The 22,634-nt window shown below is 39.2% G+C and overlaps 3 protein-coding genes across 4 annotated transcripts; all 3 read right to left on the bottom strand.

Annotated features, from left to right (window-relative positions):
• Positions 1 to 1,481: 1,481 nt before the first annotated feature.
• Positions 1,482 to 3,433, bottom strand: LOC107696652 (cytoplasmic polyadenylation element-binding protein 1-like). The gene is made up of 4 exons (XM_016497104.1): positions 3,377 to 3,433; positions 3,161 to 3,255; positions 2,892 to 2,972; positions 1,482 to 2,783 (listed from the first exon to the last, which is right to left on the bottom strand). The coding sequence occupies exons 1-4, from the start codon at positions 3,429 to 3,431 to the stop codon at positions 2,673 to 2,675; spliced, it is 342 nt and encodes a 113-aa protein (XP_016352590.1). The 5' UTR covers positions 3,432 to 3,433; the 3' UTR covers positions 1,482 to 2,672.
• A 35-nt stretch (positions 3,434 to 3,468) lies between these two features.
• Positions 3,469 to 12,391, bottom strand: cpeb1b (cytoplasmic polyadenylation element binding protein 1b). The gene is made up of 12 exons (XM_016497105.1): positions 12,307 to 12,391; positions 11,626 to 11,794; positions 10,693 to 10,884; positions 9,991 to 10,199; positions 8,336 to 8,588; positions 8,009 to 8,122; positions 6,837 to 6,941; positions 6,408 to 6,542; positions 4,556 to 4,756; positions 4,341 to 4,435; positions 4,072 to 4,152; positions 3,469 to 3,963 (listed from the first exon to the last, which is right to left on the bottom strand). Exons 1-12 carry the CDS (start codon positions 12,319 to 12,321, stop codon positions 3,853 to 3,855), a joined length of 1,680 nt encoding a protein of 559 aa, XP_016352591.1. The 5' UTR covers positions 12,322 to 12,391; the 3' UTR covers positions 3,469 to 3,852.
• Positions 12,392 to 14,577: 2,186 nt separating this feature from the next.
• Positions 14,578 to 19,974, bottom strand: rbpms2b (RNA binding protein, mRNA processing factor 2b). 2 transcript variants are annotated; one of them, XM_016497102.1, is made up of 8 exons: positions 19,510 to 19,974; positions 18,040 to 18,117; positions 17,633 to 17,671; positions 17,283 to 17,345; positions 16,699 to 16,849; positions 15,907 to 16,043; positions 14,875 to 14,946; positions 14,578 to 14,768 (listed from the first exon to the last, which is right to left on the bottom strand). In XM_016497102.1, exons 1-7 carry the CDS (start codon positions 19,561 to 19,563, stop codon positions 14,881 to 14,883), a joined length of 588 nt encoding a protein of 195 aa, XP_016352588.1. In that variant the 5' UTR covers positions 19,564 to 19,974; the 3' UTR covers positions 14,578 to 14,768; positions 14,875 to 14,880. The 2 variants fall into 2 exon arrangements, with proteins under 2 accessions (XP_016352588.1, XP_016352589.1); XM_016497103.1 differs by having other exon boundaries at positions 14,578 to 14,774; positions 14,877 to 14,946.
• Positions 19,975 to 22,634: the final 2,660 nt, after the last annotated feature.

The raw sequence follows: 22,634 nt of genomic DNA, 5'->3' as shown, positions 1-22,634 counted from the left end.
AACCACTGAATTTGTGGAAGCGAATTTGGAAAGTTAAATAAAATGGACTGAAATTTGCCTGTCGAATATTATACATTGTATTTGTAAACATTGAATATTTTGGAAGTGAATTCTGGAAGGTGAATATGAATTGAATTTTTAATTATTAAAATGTGTGAATTATTTTGAATTGAAATATTCACAGCTTAAATAAACCACCATGTTAAATTTCAGAACCTAAAAATGCAAGCCCTGGAAATACAAGGCATTAAAATACATGCAGTGTTAATGCAATGCATTATTTTTTCAGTTAGTGCTATTCAACATACTTTTGCTTCAAAGACATATGCCATTATTTTAATTCCATATTGCATCCAGTGGGGACATAATTACAGATTATAATGACTTGTACGGTCTTTTTACGCGTTGCATCACGCCGCATAAACATAAAACCATGTCTGCATTTGTGATCGGAGAAACTACAAAGTGCTACTCTACACTGCTCAAAACTCACGTTTGGATCGTCAGTGGCAAATTCTTTAAATACACACCAAAAAAAAAATAAAATAAAAAATAAATAAAAAAAACTGTACTTACAGTCTGCGAGTCAGAACAGCCGGCATTGTAGTCTACTCTACCAGGATCAGGAAACAGTACTCCATAAAATGCGCTGGACACATCTGAATACTTGGGTTGAACTGTTCTGGAACGGTGTTGTAAATACAACTTAACTACCAATTTCTAGTCGTGTCCTCTTTTGGAAGGCCAAAGTAGTTTCGCTTTCACAACGAAACACACGGCGGCTGGCTTGAGAACGGCGCGGCCGGCGGATTCGGTGAAGGAGCATCCGGCAGGCTTGCGGCAACCAAGTGACGACCCCGGGCTGGACTCCGCTTCATCCACAGTGAAAGCCGATCCAGCGATCCACAGCGCGAAGTTGATGTATTTCCTCAGCGACCAGCACGGATCAGCTCCAGGCATGACAAAGCGGATATAGTCCTCTTTTGGAAGGCCAACCAAAGTGGTTTCACTTTCACAACGAAACAGTGCCTTATACTACAGTGAGAATAAAAGTTAGCCTTCTTTCTGTGTGAACATTTGGGCGGCGTTATGCAAATCTTCCCACATCGTGATGTAGATATGTGGGGGCGTGTTAGAACGAGCCGTTTTAGGTAGGCGTGGCTGACTTAACTTTTATAAAGACAATCTCTTTGGATTTGAGACTGTAGTCTTTGCAACTTTACAGATCTTTATGCACCAAAAGAGCTTGTAACTCCAAAGAGAAAAGAAAAAATTGAAAATCCCATCATATGACCCCTTTAAACGGCAAAACTATTATAATAGTAAATTGCGTTAAAAAAAAAAAGAAAAAAAAAGAAAAAAAAAAAAAGGTACAGAACACTATTGATGTACTTGCATAGCTATAAATGTATTTTTTTTTTTCCCCAAATATACACACGCATACACAGGCCTTTTAAAGAAACCTAGTCACACAGCATGAGTAATGCTTAAACACCTTTATTGTGCCCAGTCAAAAATTCAAACTTCACCTTTGTAAGCAAACTTGGCAGACAACGAGGTAGAATGACAGAGGAGCTCGAGAAATAGCTCTGCATGGAATGAATATGGTGAGAAGAGAAGACCGTTTTAGTTCTGAAAGTAATGTTATCCATTCAGACATTCAGCAGAGGATGATTAAAGTGACATTTGCATTTAGTCTGCTAAGGCTCTTGGTACATTCAAGGGAAATCTGCGGTTTTAAATTCAACAAGCAGCCATTTGGGCTCACACCCACAACACCTGCTGATGTACAACATAAGTGATTTAAAAACCTACCCCTTTACAAAGTGCAAATTAAAAAGTGCGATAAAACTACGTGCAGTCGATGGCCATTCTCATTTCAGGATTAATATATCAAGTTGGTTTGAAATCTGATCGAGAGCAGTAAAAGCAACGCCTAGTGGAGGCACGCACTGAAATTGATCTGGATTGGCAATTAGATCTGCAGGGTTATCTGCAAACCTCTTGTTCTACCAAACAGAACACTGATAAGGCAAAAAACTCCAAAAACATGGAGGGAAAAAAAAAAAAAAAAAGATTTGCGCAAAATTAAAAATCCGCCAGGTAGATTGCAATTCAACCTTTTCCATGCCATACCTTAAAACTGTTTCATGTAAAAATGTATGAAAACTAAAACGGTGAAAAATGTCATGATGAAAACCAGGCTTTTGTAGTTGCATCTCAAAAAAAATTAGCAAAAAAAGTGCCATTTAAAAAAAAAAAAAAAAAAAAGCAGCTAGTGTGGAAAGGGAAAACCAATTAAAGGCACTGTATGGCTTCCTTCTGTTAAACAATGAGACTTTAGAATGATTTACCAAAACAAAATAGCAACCTATATTTAAAAAAAAACAAAAACAAAAACACACCTTCAACCCATGGCCTGAATCTCAACTTAGTTCAAAACTCTGGGTCTTCCCATCCATGGGCCCCAGCTAACCCATCTCACTGTGTACCGTGCCAAAGTGAACAAGCCAAACTAAAAAGAAAGTGCAACAGTGAACTTTCTACAGTGTTTCCCCATGCCCCAACTCCTGGGAGGGACTTTTGAAGGGGGGCCAACTCTTGAGCGGTTCCCCAAGGGGAGCAGGCGCAATGGACATCCAGGCTGAGGCATCGTGCTGCCATGCGTGGTTTCAGTTGGCGTCCCGCTTCTTCTGGTTGCGCATCAGAGGGCGGTGGTTACTGAGGATGTCCATGGAGTGCTGCCTATGCCAGCAGGAGCGACAGAAGTATTTGAAGCAGGTCTGGGGAAGAGAAGTTCATTATATGGTACACATTAATGTACTTATGAACAGGGACACGCACAGAGTTCAGAAAGAGAAGTTTAAGGGGGAAAAATAAAATAACCTCACCTTGTCCCTGCAAAAGAATGGCCCAGGCTCACGACTGCATGATTGACAGATGGCATCCTCCAGGTATGGGTCAATCTGAACCTAAAGGAAGAACGTTCCCATAAAGAAAAATGTACAGAGTGGCATACAAGAGAGTGTAATCACACTGCCAGGCAGACATTAGCAAATGTGACTAAATGTAGTGCCAACTAAACTCAAATTACCATATAGACTCAGTATGTGAAACACCATAATGGTGTAAAACACTGGGTTTCAAAGTTCCACTTTACCTTCTTTGTAAATTTGGGCGTCTTTATCTCAACAAATGCAGCACTCACAGCTTTCAGATAACTGCGCTGGTTGTTAAAGGTTACACGTCCAGATCCTGGGAGAGAGAGAAAAAAAAAAAAAAAGAATTTTTTTAAACCAAGTAAATAAACTCCAGTATAAAAATAAGTTAGTTCAACCTGGATTTAAAAAAAAATAAATAAATAAAACAACCTCACCAATGGGGTACTTGTGCTTGTCTGTGTCAAAAAAAAATAGCAAAAAAAGGGCCATTTAAAAAAAAAAAAAAAAAAGCAGCTAGTGTGGAAAGGGAAAACCAATTAAAGGCACTGTATGGCTTCCTTCTGTTAAACAATGAGACTTTAGAATGATTTACCAAAACAAAATAGCAACCTATATTTAAAAAAAAACAAAAACAAAAACACACCTTCAACCCATGGCCTGAATCTCAACTTAGTTCAAAACTCTGGGTCTTCCCATCCATGGGCCCCAGCTAACCCATCTCACTGTGTACCGTGCCAAAGTGAACAAGCCAAACTAAAAAGAAAGTGCAACAGTGAACTTTCTACAGTGTTTCCCCATGCCCCAACTCCTGGGAGGGACTTTTGAAGGGGGGCCAACTCTTGAGCGGTTCCCCAAGGGGAGCAGGCGCAATGGACATCCAGGCTGAGGCATCGTGCTGCCATGCGTGGTTTCAGTTGGCGTCCCGCTTCTTCTGGTTGCGCATCAGAGGGCGGTGGTTACTGAGGATGTCCATGGAGTGCTGCCTATGCCAGCAGGAGCGACAGAAGTATTTGAAGCAGGTCTGGGGAAGAGAAGTTCATTATATGGTACACATTAATGTACTTATGAACAGGGACACGCACAGAGTTCAGAAAGAGAAGTTTAAGGGGGAAAAATAAAATAACCTCACCTTGTCCCTGCAAAAGAATGGCCCAGGCTCACGACTGCATGATTGACAGATGGCATCCTCCAGGTATGGGTCAATCTGAACCTAAAGGAAGAACGTTCCCATAAAGAAAAATGTACAGAGTGGCATACAAGAGAGTGTAATCACACTGCCAGGCAGACATTAGCAAATGTGACTAAATGTAGTGCCAACTAAACTCAAATTACCATATAGACTCAGTATGTGAAACACCATAATGGTGTAAAACACTGGGTTTCAAAGTTCCACTTTACCTTCTTTGTAAATTTGGGCGTCTTTATCTCAACAAATGCAGCACTCACAGCTTTCAGATAACTGCGCTGGTTGTTAAAGGTTACACGTCCAGATCCTGGGAGAGAGAGAAAAAAAAAAAAAAGAATTTTTTTAAACCAAGTAAATAAACTCCAGTATAAAAATAAGTTAGTTCAACCTGGATTTAAAAAAAAATAAATAAATAAAACAACCTCACCAATGGGGTACTTGTGCTTGTCTGTGTCGATGCCCGCATACACAACACCTCCGAACAGATCATTCATGATGCTGGCCAAGGCCTCAGCGTTGAGCATGCCATGCAGGGCTCCTACAAACACAGTGTTCCTAGGGTCCAGCCTTTGAGAGGGGCAACTCACATAGTTACTGTCTGAAACCACCCAAGGTAAAGAATTATTTTGTGTATTTGGTGTAACAATGTTGACATGCTTTAATGTTCAAAAAACACATTTTTCTAATACTGTACATTGTAGGTCCTCTATGCCCCACCTCTCTCAAACACATCATTTTCAACAAAGCCCCCTCCTTTGACAAGCGCAGTCTGCTGATTGGCAAAACACCACAAGCACGTGTTGGAAATGTAACGCCCCTTACCATAATCGCGAGCATCGGCTTTCAAAGTACAAACCCGATTCCAAAAAAGTTGGGACACTGTACAAATTGTGAATAAAAACAGAATGCAATGTGGAAGTTTCAAATTTCAATATTTTATTCAGAATACAACATAGATGACATATCAAATGTTTAAACTGAGAAAATGTATCATTTTAAGGGAAAAATAAGTTGATTTTAAATTTCATGGCATCAACACATCTCAAAAAAGTTGGGACAAGGCCATGTTTACCACTGTGTGGCATCCCCTCTTCTTTTTATAACAGTCTGCAAACGTCTGGGGACTGAGGAGACAAGTTGCTCAAGTTTAGGAATAGGAATGTTGTCCCATTCTTGTCTAATACAGGCTTCTAGTTGCTCAACTGTCTTAGGTCTTCTTTGTCGCATCTTCCTCTTTATGATGCGCCAAATGTTTTCTATGGGTGAAAGATCTGGACTGCAGGCTGGCCATTTCAGTACCCGGATCCTTCTTCTACGCAGCCATGATGTTGTAATTGATGCAGTATGTGGTCTGGCATTGTCATGTTGGAAAATGCAAGGTCTTCCCTGAAAGAGACGACGTCTGGATGGGAGCATATGTTGTTCTAGAACTTGGATATACCTTTCAGCATTGATGGTGCCTTTCCAGATGTGTAAGCTGCCCATGCCACACGCACTCATGCAACCCCATACCATCAGAGATGCAGGCTTCTGAACTGAGCGCTGATAACAACTTGGGTTGTCCTTGTCCTCTTTAGTCCGGATGACATGGCGTCCCAGTTTTCCAAAAAGAACTTCAAATTTTGATTCGTCTGACCACAGAACAGTTTTAAAAAAAAAAAAACAACTGGCGTCCATAAAATGCGATGCACAAATTCAAACATCTGGGTTGTGCTGTTTTGTTGTAAATAAACCTTAACCAATGATTCCTAATTGCATCTACTTCCGGAAGGCCAAATAAAGTGCTTTTGCTTTCGCACTGAAATACACAGCGACTCCCTGACATGGCTGCATCAACACTACTGCTGTTCCTGAACATTTGGGCGGCATTATGCTAATATTTCCACAGTGACGCAGACATGTGGGGGCATGTTAGAATGAGCCATTTTAGGTAGGCGTGGTTGACGCTTAACTTTTATAAAGAATCTCAAATCCAAAGAGAGACTTTAGTCTTTGCAACTTTACAGATCTTCTTTATGCACCAAGTGCTTGTAACACTCCAAAGAGAAAGGAAAAAAAAACAAAAAAAAACGCATCATATGACCCCTTTAAGGAACAATCTTTTTACCATCCGATTACACAAATAACATGCATCAGGCACCAGCAACAGGTACCCATACAAAAGTTGCAATAATCATTTATGTATAACAGCCTTATGTTAAAATGTACCAGAAAAAAATAAAAATAAACTGCAACTGTAACAGATGCTACAAAATCCACTCCTAAAGCCCATCTTACATCTTTGCAGCGCATCCTTCTGCTGGACATTTTGAAGTAATACTCGCTGTAGCCCTCAGGATGGAGCAGGTCCTCAGTGCAGTCCTGCAGCAGGGCACGCACAGACTTGTCCGATTCAAACACCAAGTACACATAACCTGGGGAGCAATAAAAGGGAGGAAAAAAAAAACAAAAAAACAAAACATGGCCAAAACGTTACTCAATTTAACTGGCCCACAGCCATCTCCATAACTGTAGACTGCACAGCTAACTAGGGTATGAACATCTTGCAAAGAGTTTTAAAAAAAATAAAAAATAAAAACTTAAATTCCCAGAAACAAATACCACCATGTGTATGAAGGGTTCTTATAGTCACCAAGCAGTTGAGTGCCATGAGCCACACCATCCCACAACAGTGCTGTAATAAAAGTTTCCTACCCTTTCAGCATTACCTTTGGGCATATTACCTTTCGGAGGGCAGCGAGGGTGCTTGCCATCCTTACCTGGCCACTCCACACTGAGAGGGCCATAGCATTTAAAAGTGTTTATCAAACCAGCTGGGGACAAAAACAGAGAAGCCATTAGTCTAGAAGAGATAGATAGATAGATAGATAGATGATAGATAGATAGATAGATAGATAGATAGATAGATAGATGATATATAGATATATAGATAGATAGATAGATGATAGATATAGAAGATAGATAGATAGATAGATAGATAGATAGATAGATAGATAGATAGATAGATAGATAGATATATATATATATATATGGCAATGAACCAAGAGTTCTTCCAAGAGACCCGTTTTGTGCCTGAAAATGGCAATTTATTCCAGTTTATGGCTAAACTGAGCTTTTAGCAGCCATTACTCCAAACTTTAGTGTCACATGACCCTTCAGAAACCATTTACTGCTTAAACATTATCTACGTTGAAAACGTGTGCTGCCTAAAATTGTGGAAAACATAATACGTAGTTCTCCCAATACTCTGAACAGAAAGTTAAAAAAAAAATAAAAAAAATACGTAAACCTCCTGTAACAAATGCTTTTACGGTCTCTTGATCAAGTTAATGCATCCTTGCTGAACTTACAGACTCTTACAGACCACACGCAAACTTTTAAAACGGCAGTGTAAATTGTGAAAACCAGTATCAGATAAACAGCACAGTAAAAATGTGGAGAACTGAAAGCAAATGGCACAAAATAGTCAATTAGCATTGCTGAACTTACAGACTCTTACAGACCACACGCAAACTTTTAAAACGGCAGTGTAAATTGTGAAAACCAGTATCAGATAAACAGCACAGTAAAAATGTGGAGAACTGAAAGCAAATGGCACAAAATAGTCAATTAGCATTTTTTTGCATTTAAAAAAAAAAAAAAAAAAAAAAAAAAATATTCAAGAAGATGCCACACCTCCAACAGGAATAGACCATGCGAAAACATGGCACACATACTAGACATTCAAATCAAGTTGTAGTCATTTGAAATTTCAATATTCTTCAATTAGTAGGCCAGTAATCTATTCTAAGCACGGTCATTTAAAAAAAAAAAAAAACCCTTTCCAACTTACAGCAGACTACCATTTCACGTATCTGTTGTATAAAATCAGTTTTTCTACCTTCAGTGATGTCCCAGGGAACTCCTCCTAAAAACACCTTGCAGGAATAAATGGGATTTTGGTAGTGTCTGGGGGGCAGCTGCCCACTCCATGTGAAGGTAGCTTCATTAATGGCTGTGGAGCACAAATTTACAAGATGAGCACAACAAAAGCAACACACCTGCATTATGTACTGATGAAAAACAGTACAGTGAACAGCAGCAACAGGGTTGCACAAATCTGTTAAATGGAAGTGTTAACGGACATTCAGAGGTTTCGGTGGGAGGGTGAAGGGGTGGGGGATAGCCTATTAATTAATGCTCTACAGTAGCATGCAATAGGCCATACAGGCTGCCTGTCTGTGAAGCCAGGCCTCTCTTTCAATGCTGAAGGGGCTCTCAGGGGTCTTCATTAGGTCCCAGTTGGGCCAGATGGAGGCACCAGGCCAGCGGTGGGACAGACCACCGCTTGGGGTGGCACTGGGTGGCGGGGTAAGAGGGGAGCTGCAGAGGTCCATCCGAGAACCCAGAGCTAGCTTGAGAGGATCCCTTTGCATACTAGACATAAGGAAGGGCACAGATGGCGAGATCCTCAAAGAAGACTGCAGGAGAGGGAGAGGGAGAAGAGTTAGCGTTGCCAATAAGAACATTCAAGGACCACAGAGAGCTACTTTTAAAACTAGCCTCATTAAAACACCATTCGACACTCTGCTGTTTGAATTGATAGTCAAGCCAAATTTATATAGCACTTTTGATAACACTACATTCAATAGCAGCTTTAAAGAAAGTGAAACTGCTGTGTCAGTCTTAATGGTTTTAGGGCTGGACAAAATATAATGGTAAATGATACTCAATTGAGACCTGCCTATATTGTATTTAGTGCAGCCGCCATTTGAGTGAAACTTGAATCAGTCATGATTACCCACTGCAAGGGTTTATTAAAAAAAAAAAAAAAAAAAAAAAACACGCAAAGTTAAAGGCATGAATCCTTCACAATAAGACTTAGAATATGCAAAGAACACAAGACATTAATAGAAATTTGAGCCACTCAGGATTAAAATGTCAGCTAAATGAGTAAACGTAAAACCTACTGCAAATACAATCAGCTGTCTTAAGTAAATAACCGGTTGTCAAAGTCTGGGGCCATCTTCAGAAAGTTAAGAAATTTGGGCTGCCCACAAATTAACATTTGGAACAATATTTGGAACCCAATAAATTTGGTAAACAGCTCATCTTATCCAAGGTAATTTGAAAGTTACCCTAACTATTCAAGACAAGGTGGAGGTTATTTACAATTGGGGGGGGGATTTAGAAAGAGGAAAATTGCAGTTACAGCTTATTCAGAGTATTGTGAATCCAGCCCTAATGTAAATTTAAACAATGAGATATACAGGATTTGGTTTCATTTCAATTAGTAACAGCTCTGTATACAAACAAAACTACTTTTAGACAGTTACTCTATTGAAAATGGCTTGTATTGTGGTAAAGATTTAGATTGTATAAATCACCCAAATAGCTGCTAGAAAGTCACTTCGTAATGCTTAAATTTCCCAAACAAACGCAATTGTGAGAAAATAAAAAGCCCTCTATTATTGTGGTTAGAGAAAAAAAAAAAAAAAGCCGTTATTTACAATTGGGGGGGGGATTTAGAAAGAGGAAAATTGCAGTTACAGCTTATTCAGAGTATTGTGAATCCAGCCCTAATGTAAATTTAAACAATGAGATATACAGGATTTGGTTTCATTTCAATTAGTAACAGCTCTGTATACAAACAAAACTACTTTTAGACAGTTACTCTATTGAAAATGGCTTGTATTGTGGTAAAGATTTAGATTGTATAAATCACCCAAATAGCTGCTAGAAAGTCACTTCGTAATGCTTAAATTTCCCAAACAAACGCAATTGTGAGAAAATAAAAAGCCCTCTATTATTGTGGTTAGAGAAAAAAAAAAAAAAGCCTTGGCAGAAACCAAACCACACAGAACATGATCTCAAAACACTTACCAGCAGGTCTGAGAGGTGATCAGAACCAGAGCTGAAGCCGCTGGTCTCCGAGTCCACAGGGCTAATGGAGTGAGAGTCCAGGAAAGATTGAGAGTTCAAGCGTGCCATGCTGGGAAATTTTTCTAGGAAGTCTGTGGCACCAATGGAAGGCTCAGAGTATCTCGGGGGCTTGTTGGAGAGATGGCTGGGAGTCCCCAAAATCCCTTGCACTGGGGAAAAAAAATTTAAAATAAAATTAAAAAAAAAAGTTTAAAAATTACATGCAGTAACACTAAAAATATCGCCCCAAAGTAATAAGGAAAACCAAAGTATAGATTTTTGTATTGCTTGCCAAACCATCAAAAAAAAAAAAAAATAATAATCCAAGACTCAAACAAGAACAGCTGAAAAGAACAGCTCCTATTGCAGCACTACTAATGAGAATTACCAGTGCATGAGGCAGGCCGAGAATCTGTGACTATCAACAAAAGGCTCTGACTCACTGTTACAGGCCAAGGGAGAACGGTTTAAACATGCTCTAGTCAGGACAAGGCCATAGACCCAGAAAGAGATTCCAGAAAGAAAATGTAGTTATAAAACCAGAGCCTACTGAAAACAACATTTATTTTGAATAAATATTACATAAACAGCATTGCTTAAACATTTGTGTAAAATGGTGTCAATATTATCATACGGTTGCGTTATGTTATTCATTCCACTCACGTGAGGCTGTGTTGGTCTGTGCAGAGGGATCCGTGTCATGGCTGCTCCACGGTCTCTCCCAGTCAGACAGGCTGAGGGACTGTAGGCCCAGACCCCAGTTATTGATGTCAGGCAGACCCCTGGATGAGTCCTGGCCACCGCTGGGAAAGAGCATCCTGCTCCGGACCGCAGACAAGTCAGAGTCGGGGCGACCTATTATCAGAGTCCAGAAACAAAAACACTTTTTGGTGACTCTGCATCAGCAGTGGGAATAAAAGGCATGCACATTCGAGAAAGCATTGGCTCCCTAGACTGATAAATCACAGCTCGCCTCCCTCCGCCTGGCTAAACTGCACAGGAGCAGCGGTCTCTGCAGAGACAACCCACCCTGCATGTGACCCAGGCGCTGCTGCCCTCACAGCCCCTTGCTAATGACATCAGTCGCTGGCGTCCTCTGATGCCACACCACCGAGCATTCCTGACAAATTCTCCTGCAAAGAGGCAGCACCCCCTCCCACCTCGGTCTCAGACACTCGAGGTGGCAGGGAGAGAGAGTTTGCCACTAGCTGCAGGCTAAGAGACAAAATAACTCCAGTGAATCACAGGACAGTTGCTATTGGCTAAGTAGCTGAAGAATGAGCAATCTGGGCTTCTCATGCGGAGCTGGACCACATCCAACTGCTTGCTCCAGCCCTGATTCAGCATCCTCTGTCTCGCTTTCATGACATCGCATGACCGGTGCTGTAATGATTCCCTGTGCACATGATGCTTGAATGCAGGGCCAAAGCTGAAGGTGCAAACAGCAATGCAGCAGATGCACATTAACGTGAGAAGTGGAAAAACTCTATTGTTATTGTGCCTGCACATATATAAAGGAATTGTCTGCTTGCATTTGTTGTTCATTCTACCTCTCAATTAAAAAGTGCATCTCTTCGTACACAAATTAGGGTTTACCATTAAAAGGGTCTCGCTTGCATTTGGCAGTGGGTGTTGTGCAAACCCCGCTCAGATCCAGCGAGTTTCCCAGCATGGTGTTCATCCTGGAGAACGTGTCTGCATTGCTGCATGTAGACAGGGCTGGAATATCAGAATCCAGGCAGTTAAGAAGTCTGGGATTCTCACTCTGTCAGAACAAAACAGACATGCATCACAGAAATAGTAAAAACATAGGCCTGATTCTTCCCTTACCCCCTTTCCACACCATTTTAGGTTCAGTTAGCAAAACCGTATGATGCCATAAGATTTGAAATTAAGTAGAATAAGCCTGTAAGGAAATTAATGGTGAACAATAAGCCTATAAGTTAATTTGCCACGCATGCTGTTAAATTGAACAACAAAGCAGCCAATGATTAAATCTGACAAGCCCAATCAATGGCAACTATATTAACGGACCCCTACCTCACTGTAAACCATTACTGATGACAGATACAGGCTATCATAACAGCTAGCATTTCTGCATGCTCAACAACAAAAAAGGAGTGGAATACTTATTTTCACTTCTAAATAACCCCAAAATTTAATTGAGGTAGTAAACGCGGGTCAAACAATCACAAAGGAAACATTTGACACGCTCACAAAAACTACTTTTAACAAAAGTGGTGCAAGATTCAAATCCGAACTAACACCGAAACTCACCAAAGAAAACGCCATGATAGGACTATCAACCAAAATTATCGAAAACAACACCTTATTTAACTCTCCTAAGTCTACTTAAACCTTTCGAAGGCTATTTTGGCCTAATTCACAACACCTGTGCTCGGGTCAAGCACCTCTTTCTCTCCTGGGAGACAGTCCTTCTCTTGAGCAACCAATCACTGGTTACATATTGATATTTATTCATGAGGGTCGGGTACTTGACGTGGACGTCATTTTCCATAGGCTAATTTACTGTTTCAAAAACTACCGTATGTTTTAAATGCCCCCAAATTATCTATATTATATCATTCATTACAATATTTCTGATTGCTGTCCCAGTCTCATTTTCTCATACAAGTTAATTCTGCTTATTCAACAAAGTTGGTCATAGCGTCTGATGTGTTGTGCATTTTAGAGCCTTCTGCGAGATTTATGAATATATTTAGATCTAACAATTTGATTATTAATTTTTGTCATTATCTAAATTGTGCAATGCGAGTGAGGCATACAGCCTATTTGAAGTGCGTCACGTCGCGTGTAAATTTCTTTTATTGACAGAAATCAGGACCACGGAGAGCAGCATTTATAAATTGGGCCTTTATCAAAGACAAACTACACTTTGTACGTTTGGAGTAAAGACTTCTGTAATACAATAAATACAAAAGTGATCAACAACAGGCACATTGCTAGAGTGCTCAGTAGCAACTTTCAGTGCAGGCAGCCTATTTAAAACAAATTACAAAGACTACCGACTCACTTCCTCTAGAGGGCAGCACTTACATTATTTGTTTCTTACGGTCTTCTCTTTGATAGTTCACTTCAAACGTAAAGGTTTCATGTTGTTGTAAACCTGTTTGACGTTCTGTAATGACACAAAAGGATATGTTGGGCACAATGGGAGTCTCAGACTTGTTTTTTTGCATAAAAACAACTGAAAGAGTCGGTCTTTGACATTCTGCCTAACATCCCTTTTTGTGCTACATGGAAGAAATTCATGCATATTTGAAAACATGGATGACTAAATTTTTAGATGAATTGTCTAAATTATGCCCCTAATTCCAGAGGTTTAATCTGAGTACATGATCAATGGATCCATGCAAGCTGCTGCAATTCGAACAAAGCTGTAGTGCACAGTTCAATAAAAGTACACAAGCCATTTTAATGCATTCCCATTTTAATACTATCATACAGCAGAATTTTTGTACACCAAACACATTTTTTTTTACAAAAGCATTTCAAATGTCTGAATTAACCATTACTATACCCACACTAAACACATGCACCATTGTAGCATATCTTTATATTCAGAGTATTAACTTGAAACAGCAATTTCATGTTAGCAGCAAATTTGCCGTCCATATACACTGTTAGTTTTGTGCCACACTGACAGTCAAAAACAAAACAAAATTACAACTTAACCTCTGAAACTGCTATAAAAGGACATGGATACAAAAACAAATAATAATAATAGAGTTACCAATAACTTATACAGATTATTTCAATTGCACAAACTCTTCTCTCCCCAGTCACACACTCTAGATTGAGGTTGTCTCATATTTTGTAAAGTCATCAGACCCTCTGTGATGTGTTAAGGCTGATTTACAGTGGAAACTAGCAGGGGGAAACCATCTGGCTGTCTGGACATCACATTACCCAAAATAATTTGGCCAGTTTTGTACATAACATAAGCATCTTTAATGACCAAGCTACTAAACAAGGCAAACTGAACAAGTTTACACCGTTCACGGAAGCAACAAACATACTACAATGACGCACAGAGCTACACTTCATTCCAAAACCAACATGCTCAATGTCAGCTTCAGTTGATTGTCTCATTTTACTTAGACCCAGAGCAAATCTCAATGAATGAATAAATGAGTATCTAAGCTTAAATTCTTCAATACAAAAAACAAACAAAAAAAAAAAGTTCAAGGGACCGATCCATTAAGAACCGCTAAGGTCTATTTTTGTGCTGTTGGCAATGACTTCAATTAGTGATGTCAAATGATTAATCACATCAAAAATAAGTTTTACATAGTGTGCTGTGTATATTTATTATGTATGCAAATACCCACACGCATGTATAAATTTCAGAAAAATAGGATGTTTATATTAAATATTTATTTAGAATATAAATTATATGAACGAATGAATATATATATATATAGACATGTAAATACATGTAGATATTTTTAAAATACTGTGTGTTTTTATATATACACACACACACAATACATATACACAGAACACACATTATGCAAACAAACTTTTTTTGTATGCGATTAATCACGATTAGTCATTTGACAGCACTAATTTCAATACAAGCTCAACGAGCAATACAAACTCAAATTTCATCTCTTCATGGCCTAAATTCAAAGGACTTAATACATCCAAAAACAAAGTTCAAATGAACTGGACTGATGTTAAACAGGAGCTGGAAGACACCATTTGAAGAGAGAAACCTGAAAAGAAAAAAAAGAAAAAAATCATCATCATCATCATCATTATTATTAAAACAGAACATTTTATAAATCACATGTTGCATGTGAGGTAATGGAATGGCCTTACTATATTTTAACAGAATTGCCGTGATTTCCATCCAGGCTGGGATGAGTCTGATGTGGAGGGATACCAGCGCATCTAAACAATATAAAAAAATAAATAAAAAAAAACCCCATAAATTAACACCTTCAGACTTTGTGACACAGCCAAGGAAATCTTCACAATTCATTAGCATGAGACCCAAGCAGTCACAGCTGACAGTTTGCTTTCTTTGAATACTTAATTATAACAACTTTTGCGCCAGGACCATTAGCCTTTACTTGACATTTAGATAGCCTCTACTTATCTGGGATAGGCAAACATGTTAGCATTGAGCAAAGTAGTAACTCATTCACGTAACAACTAACATAACTTAAAGATGACTGGCACACAAAACATGAAATTATCTTTTGGAGGTTGTCAAATAGGTAAATACATAATGCAACCAAAGCATAATGTTTAAAGACTTTAATGGCTCAAATTATTTAAATGATGCTTGCTATATTTACTTATTGGCCAGAAAGAATACTCAAACTTTTATTCACATTTCTAATAAATGTTCATAATAAGCGTGCATTAAAAGATCGTCCAACAAATCAGATTTACTGTAGCATAACACACATACACATATTTGAGTTTACATTTTATAAATGTGGTCTAATTTTTAAAATAAAACTTCAAAGCAACATATATTGATGTATTTTTACATTAAAATGTATCGTTTCCCTTCTGGGGAAAAAATCCTTTGATTTTGACAAGATGACTAGCAGGATTACATTGTTAAACATTGCCTTCCATAAATTAGTGCATAATATTCATAAAGATGAATTTGGATCCCAGTGCAGAAATAAAAAAAAAAGTTAAATTTAAGAAAAATAATAAAACAAACGAGAAGGGAAAGAACAAAAACATGCAAGAAAAAAAAAAAAAATTTAAAATAAAATAAAAATGAGAATTGACAAACAAGAAAAAAAAAATCTAGAAGCAGGAAAAAAGAAATAAAAGGAAAAATTTTCCGAATTAAAAAAAAAAAAAAAAAACTGGTAAAGATGGCCTCACCTGAGCATGAAGTGCGGCTGCTGCTGGGTAGGTGAAAGCCGTGTGGGGCAGGCCTGGGCTGAGCTCCGGGGTATAGATAGGGTAAGGAGACCAGGCCTCTGGAGATGCTGGGATCAGTGCTGCCCCTGTCAAGTCATCTGAGGATTGGGATAAGCACAGCAAACCATCACCTCAGGCCAGCTCAGTTCAGTATGTCAGATATGACTGAAAACAACACTTCAAAATCAAGTGTTTGACAAATTGTTGAAGTCAGAGGCCCTAACACACCAAAAGACTCCTAAAATTAACAAAAAGAGGCAGGAACTAAATACTGATACCTGTGTGATCTCTGGTAATTTCTGTGACTTGGAACAGAAGAGAGGTTGAATGAGATGTGAAGTGCTAAGGCTCAACTTAAGTGTAATAGAACTAAGACAGGGGTAGGCAAGTTCGGTCCTAGAGAGCCGCAGTCCTGCAGAGTTCAGCTCCAAACCTGAAAAAAGAAAAAAAAAGAAAAAAAACTCACCTGCCTATAGCCTTAGTAATCCTGAAGACATTGATTAGCTTGTTCAGGTGTGTTTGATTAGGGTGGCAGCTGAACTCTGCAGGACTGCGGCTTTCTAGGACCGAACTTGCCTACCCCTGAACTAAGAGAACAGAAAAGGCCATTTGCTAATGACACATGCATGTGGATGTGGATTAGTTTCTTCTTGTGTTTTCCTAAGATCTACTCTATAGATGTGTAGCTACAGAGTGTGTGTGCCGGTCTGTCCGTCTCTGCAGTGTGAACTACCGTGTCGGCCATGAACTTACATGGGTCCCGTGCTATGAAGTGCGCTCCTAGAGCTGGGTGGATATTTGTGGGATTCGGAGTGCCCATCAGCTTACTCTTTGCCATCTTCGTGTTGGCCTTAGCAAACTCTAACCGGAGGGTCTGCGGGTTTTCAGGGTCAAACCGAACCCCCTGGAGACACAAGGCGGGGAGGGGGGGACAGAGTATTGGGGATGGGTTGTGCCTGCCAGACCCTGGTCAAAATGTGCAGTGCGTTTTAAGCTGGTGCCCACATGCAGTGAACGTTTCTACTAGTGAATGAACAGCAAAGCTAGTGGTTACCTAAATGGAAGTGGACACATACTACACGCTAAAGACAAAAAAACATTAATGGTAATCTACCATAGAGTGGCTTCTCCGAATCATGGTGCTCAGTAACTTTTGAAATGAACATTATGCACTTATTTGTAATGTATTGGAACAGATCAATGAATATGGGACACCTTAAGCTCACCATGCTTTATGGTTAAATGTTATAAATAGAGAAATGTATGCAAGCTATGGCCATTGTTGTATAAATTGACAGTAGAAAAATGCGCGCACACACACACAGCTGGTTTCTTACATTTAACGCATTCTTTGCCGCTTCAGCACCAGAACGACTATCAAAGGTTACAAAACCAACAGGCTGGAAAAGAAAGAATGAATAAATCAATGGCCACAGTATCATTTATCAAAAACACAAGAGACATGGTAATGTATTTTTTTCATTAATATTAAAACACACAAAATAATAATAATAACAACAACAACAACAACAACAACAATATAATATTGATTGCACACTACACCGTACTAAATATAGGTTTATAATCACTGAAAGAAAAATAAATAGGCATGACTGCAGCACAAGGGCAAAAGTACATGTTTTTAACACACAGGCCTGGTCAGCTGTAATATCAAACAATGTCTCACCTGCTTTGATGTTAACTTGATAAGTGAACCCTCATAACCCTGAAAAGGAAAAGAAATCCAATTAGCAGCAATGTAGTCACATGCTTGAAAAAGGAAGAAATTCCTGCTGCACTCCCCATAAGAGGCCAACTCTGTCAGATAGAAACATTTAAAGAGGATGCACTTTACCGCACTGCTAACCTGTGCGAGTGGAACATCTCTGCTGCCAAGTGTTATTCCAATTCTTACAACTCAAACTCAATTTATAAACTTGATTATTCCCCTCCAGTTAATTCATTGTTATAGTGAGAATTGTGATAATTTCTAACAGTTGCTTGGGTGACCACAACAATTAGGAGCTAAGACACAAGTAAAGTTATGACTAAACGCGGTCAATAAGATTTACTATTTAAAACATCTGTTTTTACCTTAAATGGTCGAAACAGCAGATAGAGCTCACGGGGTTTGATATCTGTTGGCAGACCACTGACAAATAGAGTTCGTACCTGTAAAATACAAAAAAAAAAAAAATCAAATACCTAATATATTTTAAATATGTGAAAAAAAAAAAATACTAGATAACAAAGAGGACTTGGTTAAGACACAGAACAGAAATGAAGTGATTAAGGACCCTTGGAAAACAAAGTCAGCATGAATTTAATAAAATAAGAAAAAAAATCTCATGGTTTGCAATGAACTGAAAAACACAACGTCAAGAATTGCGTTTTAAAAAGCCTGGCAGCTTTACACTCAAAGCAGAAATGTACAGCACAAAGATTCAAGACAAACATTTAATATGGCCACATTCAGCTAAATGACTATAGAAATAAACAAATGCGCATCCACTCGCTTGGACTTGGTAGGCGGTTCAAAGCCACAATGGACTGCCAGTGGAACAGCGATGGACAACATTGCACAGCGTGACAGCACTTCCTTCCTCTGACCCACAGCAACAACCCCAACAGCGCAACACCATTCCTCGGCCCTCAACCACAGCTCCACAACCCCTCACCTCTACTGTGCATCACCTGTATGTTGTAATGATAGTATAAAGGTTCAATTTAAATTAATTATTAGCTTCATGTTGTTTAGGAAAATTGATTATTCCAACAGCTGCAAGTTATATTGACATCCACAATCCAAAATAGAGTTTTCAAAGTTGTGCAATGTGATTATATTGTGTCTTATTTGAGATGCCATTCATGAATGGAGCAAAATGGCCTGCATAATGGCAGCAGTGTTCATATATATATAAACCTACATTTCACATGTTTATTGCCGTTTGAGAGAGAGAGAGAGAGAGAGAGAGAGAGAGACCAATAAAACTGAAATATGTTTTAAAGTAAGCCATTTATTTTTAGTTTAAACTGTTTGCATTTTTAAAAGCATGGTTCATGAAGAAACCACTAAATAATTTCTCCGTGCTGCATTACGACCATTACAATTTTTTATTTTTACAATCACGGTCAGTGACGCTGAAGCCAATTTCAAACAATTCGGTGATTTGCGCCGGTCTACGTGACGGTTTGAGATAAACTACATCGAGCCTTCCAAACAAAGTACTTGAATAAGTATGTATTTTATTGAGACCTTCACACATGGCGCAATTTAACTCCCTAAATGTTTGAAGGAAGCGCCATTAACACACCGCTCAACAAACAGATAATCTTTCAAGGTAAAGAGATGGTCATTAATTTCCCGTTTTGAATTGACTTCAAACCACCGTCTTTTAATTCTCGGGTGATTATTTCCTTACTTTCCCTGACAGCAAACAACTTCACGGAGAGACGCTGAGGCTCCCCTTCACACTTCAAAAGTCTGAAACTAGTTTAAATCGACCTAGACAGATTTACTCATTACAACACCTCAGGGACTCATTTAAAACCCCGAACTCTCACCTCCTCTTCAATAGAGACGTTGTTGTTTGGCTCGGAGTCAGACTTGATACTCATCTTGTGCGTAAACTTTAAACACCCAGATGGACCGTCAGAAGTTTCGTTTTTTTCCGCGTCCTAAAGTGCGACTGGATCCTGATGGCGATCCGTGCGGGACTCAGCAGAACTCGTGCGGGACACTGAAGTCGTGTCAAAAGTGCCAGGTGAACTGAAGACGCGAAGGTGACTCGGTGAAAAGAAGTGCAGTGCGTGGTGGTGGGGGGGGAAGAGAAATGGCGGTGCCACCTCACATTTACCTCTTTTTAAATGTTAAATTTCAAAGAAAGCAGAGCTCATGGGTAAAACCTGTTCCATAGTTGACCTGTAGATGACCAATTAGGTCATCAAGTGAGATGGGGCAGGCTCGAGAGCGGCGTTGCAGCTGGTGGATAAGCCAACCCCTCCATTAGTGAATCATCGCCTTCATGGGAAAGTACGGACCAATTGGAACCGCTCCTTTTATTATTGGAGACATCTCATATCAACTGTATCAGGAGGAGGGAGGGGAGTAAATAAATAAAAGAGAGAAATGGCATATTAATTCGTTTACTCGAGAGATATAAAAACTTTGTAAAACTAACTTTAAAGTTTCTTTATGGGTGGCAGTTGTGAAAGGATCAGGGTGTAGCCTATACATCCTCTATTTGTTTGTTGAAAAACTGAGCTGTTCTAAAAATAACCCTGACATTTGAGTGCATTTAATTATGGGAACATCTGTTTAAAAGGAAAGCTACTTGTCTTTAAACGTGGCGAGACACACACGATACAGGGAACCGTCTATTAAAAATGGGCCTGTACTGTAAAAGCTCATAAATGTCATGTTAGACTGTTTGCACCTTCAGCTGGTCTTCTGTCCCGTTTCCTGATATTGTGTAGTCGCACAAAGTAAAGGAGCTTGTTGAAGCCGGCGGGGTGCGGTTGGGTTTGAGAACACGTCGTTTTTTTTTTTTTTGTTTTTTTTTTGTAGCGATTGACCTAGTGTTGTTTTGTACAATCTGTCTAAATATAGACAAATTCTTTCTTGCCATGCCTCTCTAATTCCATTGTACATAAGGGAACTATATGAACTATTTATAAATCCTACAGATGTTTATACACAGACTTGCAGTTTGTTTGAGGGCCTGTCTTATAGTGACTGCTTAATTCGGTTACAAGCTCCAAACTGGATGTGTTTAAAGCTTTAATGTACTAACATATAGTTTGGAAAAATATTTGCCAACAACATCAAATGAAAGGTTGACCGCCCTGATGTCAGTTTTTCCATTAACACTCATTCGAATAGTAACCTATGCCTCTTGTCTTGTTCTCAGGGGTTTAAAAATAAGTCAAACAGAGCACAGAGGTACACAGAGCCAAAGATGATTATACAGTAGACAGACTGATAGACGTATCAGTGCCAGGCTCTTAAAGAATGACAAGTGTACAGATTGGCTGAGTGCAGACATGCCATCGCCAGAAGGGTGCTGGCATTCGTCTGACACGTTACACTGCAAAGTAACATTCAGACCAATGGTTTTAAAAATATGTCATCTCCTTCTAGTACTTTGTAAATCAAAGAAAGACAACATAGTATCATAAAAGTGACAGGTTGGCTAATCCCTGCGAATTCTCGGCGCATTGTTAATCGACATCCCGTTTCGTGTCATCTCCTTGTTAGTGGTGAGCTCCCCAACACAAAGCCTGTACAGTGGGGCCAGAATGCTGTGATGAGGCCTTCATGTTTTATTGGAGAAGAGCAGGCCCATTGTCCCAAAAGCCACCTCAATCCACACTCCTCCTCCTATGCCTCACTGGCCCCGTCCCATCGCATCAGCGTCATAGAGCTCCACAGCACTTAGCTTGTTTTCCCTGTGTCCTCTGTGCCTCACTGCATATCCAACATTTACTCCAGCGCTCCTTCTTTCAGCTCAGAAGAGACGTTCAAGTCTGATTGAGGAAATATATTCCTTTTGGAAAGGCTTTATCCCTTTAGATGTACATAAGTGGTGACATTATTGAGAGTTTTTTTTTTAGTTTTTGATTCATGTTGTGAGTGATGATCCTCAGTGATGCATCCACATTAATAGGCCGCATATAATTTTTGGCTTCTTTTTTTCCCATCAAGTCAGCAGGATTGCACTGATGTAAAGGCTGATTTTTGATTTTTGCCCCAATTTACAGTCTGGGTGAGTCGCTATAGTTGCCAAAAGTCTGCAGAATTGACAGAAAATTGCATAGTTTGTGATGGGCCCAAACACAGATTTTTTCAGCTTCAGAATATGATTCCATCCAGTCGGAGGAGATCAAACATGTTTGATATTTTAAGACAATTGTAGAAATCATTGTTTTAATTTGTAATGCACCTCTAAGTAACGAGGCAAGCATTTCTCCATGAGTTTGTTGTATTCGGAATGATTTTAAAGTCTGGTGGTGTGTGATCCTTAGTTGTTCAGTTTTCTTTCTAACCACTTACAGAGTCGACAAGTGTATGATGCCTAGTATTTTAAAATCTGTTACGATTTTAAAAGTTGTGTAGTGTATTTCAGCCGGGGATTTCTCCATCAGACTGAAATACTCTGGTTTTAACTCCTTCACTAAATAGGCAGCACACACGGACATTGGTCAACATGTCTCCTCATTGTAACATCAGCTTGATGCCCAACTGGGATTCAAACTGCTCTCAGTCTCAAGAAACCTTCCTACTCGGCCATTTTAGACACCAAACACCTAAAACACAAAGTCACCACAGTTCATTGCCTCATGGTCAGTGACAGGTTTGCCACTGTAAAAACAAACCATTGGTGTAGAATCTCTGGAATAATTGTTGATGCAGAGCTGGATAAAAAACAAACACAAACAAAATAATGGTAAGTGCTGCTTGCATCGATACAGTCTATTTCCTGTTTAATTCTTGATGGCCTCTTTTGCTTCTTGAAGCAATGAGACCTTGTGACCAAAGGATATTAGTATGCCCTTTAGCTTTCTCTTGCATCTGTATTCTCTTGGACTGCCAAGTCAGAGTTGACAAAAGCTCTTGTGTTAATCTGTCATTTCCTCTATCTGTTACCATCTGTCTTTTCTTATATTAAAGCAAACAACTATGAAGACAC

The sequence above is a fragment of the Sinocyclocheilus anshuiensis genome, unplaced genomic scaffold (assembly GCF_001515605.1).
Source record: "Sinocyclocheilus anshuiensis isolate Anshui unplaced genomic scaffold, SAMN03320099.WGS_v1.1 scaffold502, whole genome shotgun sequence".
Classification (NCBI taxonomy): Eukaryota; Metazoa; Chordata; class Actinopteri; order Cypriniformes; family Cyprinidae; genus Sinocyclocheilus; species Sinocyclocheilus anshuiensis.
This window is presented reverse-complemented; position numbering and strand designations above follow the sequence as displayed.